This window comes from Panicum virgatum, chromosome 1K (genome assembly GCF_016808335.1).
Source record: "Panicum virgatum strain AP13 chromosome 1K, P.virgatum_v5, whole genome shotgun sequence".
In the NCBI taxonomy this organism is placed as follows: domain Eukaryota; kingdom Viridiplantae; phylum Streptophyta; class Magnoliopsida; order Poales; family Poaceae; genus Panicum; species Panicum virgatum.
In genome coordinates this window covers 13,225,238-13,227,282 of record NC_053136.1, presented here as the reverse complement: position 1 = coordinate 13,227,282, position 2,045 = coordinate 13,225,238, and the positions used below count along the sequence as shown (strand labels likewise).

The 2,045-nt window shown below is 45.1% G+C and overlaps 1 protein-coding gene across 1 annotated transcript; it reads left to right on the top strand.

Annotated features, from left to right (window-relative positions):
- The first annotated feature begins 286 nt into the window (after nt 1-286).
- On the top strand, nt 287-1,013 carry LOC120652777 (UDP-glycosyltransferase 72B1-like). The gene is made up of 2 exons (XM_039930710.1): nt 287-372; nt 638-1,013. Exons 1-2 carry the CDS (start codon nt 287-289, stop codon nt 1,011-1,013), a joined length of 462 nt encoding a protein of 153 aa, XP_039786644.1.
- The last annotated feature ends 1,032 nt before the right edge of the window (nt 1,014-2,045 follow it).

Here is a 2,045-nt window from a genome sequence, read left to right as displayed (position 1 = left end):
TTGGGCATGACCCATTAAAATTTTCAGTTATTCCAAATAAATCTCAAAGATCCATGTGGTGCAAATCTTTAATCCCACGTTGCTAGCGGAAGTTGAGAAGACCATGTAACCCATAGACTGCACCAAAGAATATCATCAACTCGAGTTAGGATTTTGCCTCCTCTCGCTGTTGCGTTGCCACCATAGTCTTCTCCATCCCGAGCGCTGGCATGCACCGGCGAACGGGCTTTCGCCTTTGGAATCCTGCACCGGGAGAGGGCGAATAAGATTTTTTGGGAAGCGCTCGATGCGACTGCTCAACGATCTTCACCATGGCTCGTCCTCCGTCCAAGTCTGGTACTGCGGCATATCGTCGTCAGCTGCATTCCGTTCGTACGACTGTCGTTGTCTCGTCAGCGCCGTTCGTCTTCCCTAAGGCAAGACTCAGTACGTATACTGTTGTTTGATCTGTTTCTTATTCATGTTTCTACTGCATCTTGCTACTAGTATGATAGGATTGTTCATATTAGTTTTAATCATGTTCATGATTTATTTATTTTGGAATTTAATCAAACAATTGTGTTCACATAGGCAAGGAGTAATAACTGTCCGTATAAACAGGGAATAATCCTTGGAGACCAAGGGTGTAACTGTGTAGAATTCAGCAGGTGCCCGAGGATCCGGTGGCGTGGCTTCCGGAGGGCTTCTTGGACCGGACGAGCCTCCGCGGCCTCGTCGTGGCGTCGTGGGCGCCGCAGGTGCGCGTGCTCTCCCACCCGGCGACGGCCGTCTTCGTGTCCCACTGCGGCTGGAACTCGACGCTGGAGAGCGTGGCGTCCGGCGTGCCGATGGTGGCGTGGCCGCTGCACACGGAGCAGAGGACCAACGCTGCGGTGCTGTCGGAGAGTGTAGGCGTGGCGCTACGACCGCGCGCCGCCCGCGCGGTGCGGGAGCTGATGGAGGGGGAGAAGGGCCGCGCCGTGCGGCGCCGGACGGGGGACCTGCGGCAGGCGGCGGACGCGGCGTGGGTGTAACTCTCAAGAAGAAAAACACATCAATTCTCTGAAGAATTAACACACTGTAGCACAAGAATATAACAGAATACATCAATTCTCTGAAGAATTACCACACTGTAGCACAAGAATATAACAGAATACGCGAAAGCAACATAAATCGTTCAGATAGATTAACACAATTTCACTGAAGTGACATAAATATTTCACAAACTTAACCTCGCGAGAGAATTTGAAACAACATTAGAAACTCAACATCCAAATATTTTATTATAAAATATTGGTTCAACACAAATTGATAAGTGTGTGCACATGTGCTGCTACTCCTATCCCAAACATACAATGTCCAAACTCAAGCACCTGTGAGGGGAAAAATAAGTGTGAGGTTTATGGAAAAATCTCGGCAAGCAAACTACTTTAACCAAACTATTTAAATCACGATTTAATTAATCATCGAATTAATAATCTCATATAAAAGAAACATCATACTGAGATAGTGTAACTTTAGGTAGAGATCTTCACAATGATACTTTAATGAATATGCAAATTGTGCAATGTATTATGAATGCTTCAATGCACATGCTAATAGTGCAATGCAATGGATGACTTCACTTCTACCCACAAATCTCAAGGAAGGAAGTGAGGGCTGCAACCACATTGCTATATCTCAATGTGCGTTGCTGTACCGGTACTTACCATACCAATCCGACTATGGTTTCTTCATATGCATCTTCAATATGAGAGTGCAAAAGTAGATTGCAATGCATGAACTTCATATACCTCCAAAATTTATAACTCCAAGAGCAAAGTCACAAGTGGATAAACATATAAATCCACAAATAAAGCAAAATTCAGATCTTATCTGGCTAGTGTGAGCTACTAAAATTTAATGGAGGCAATTCAAATAACAAAGTTAAAGCGAGTAGACCACATCGCTACGTTTACTTGCCTTCACCGAAGATCAAGAACGTGAGCTAAGCACGGTCCGAAGATGCATCACCTGTTCATAAACGTACCTCAGCACCAAAACAAACACACTTCAAAATAAAAACA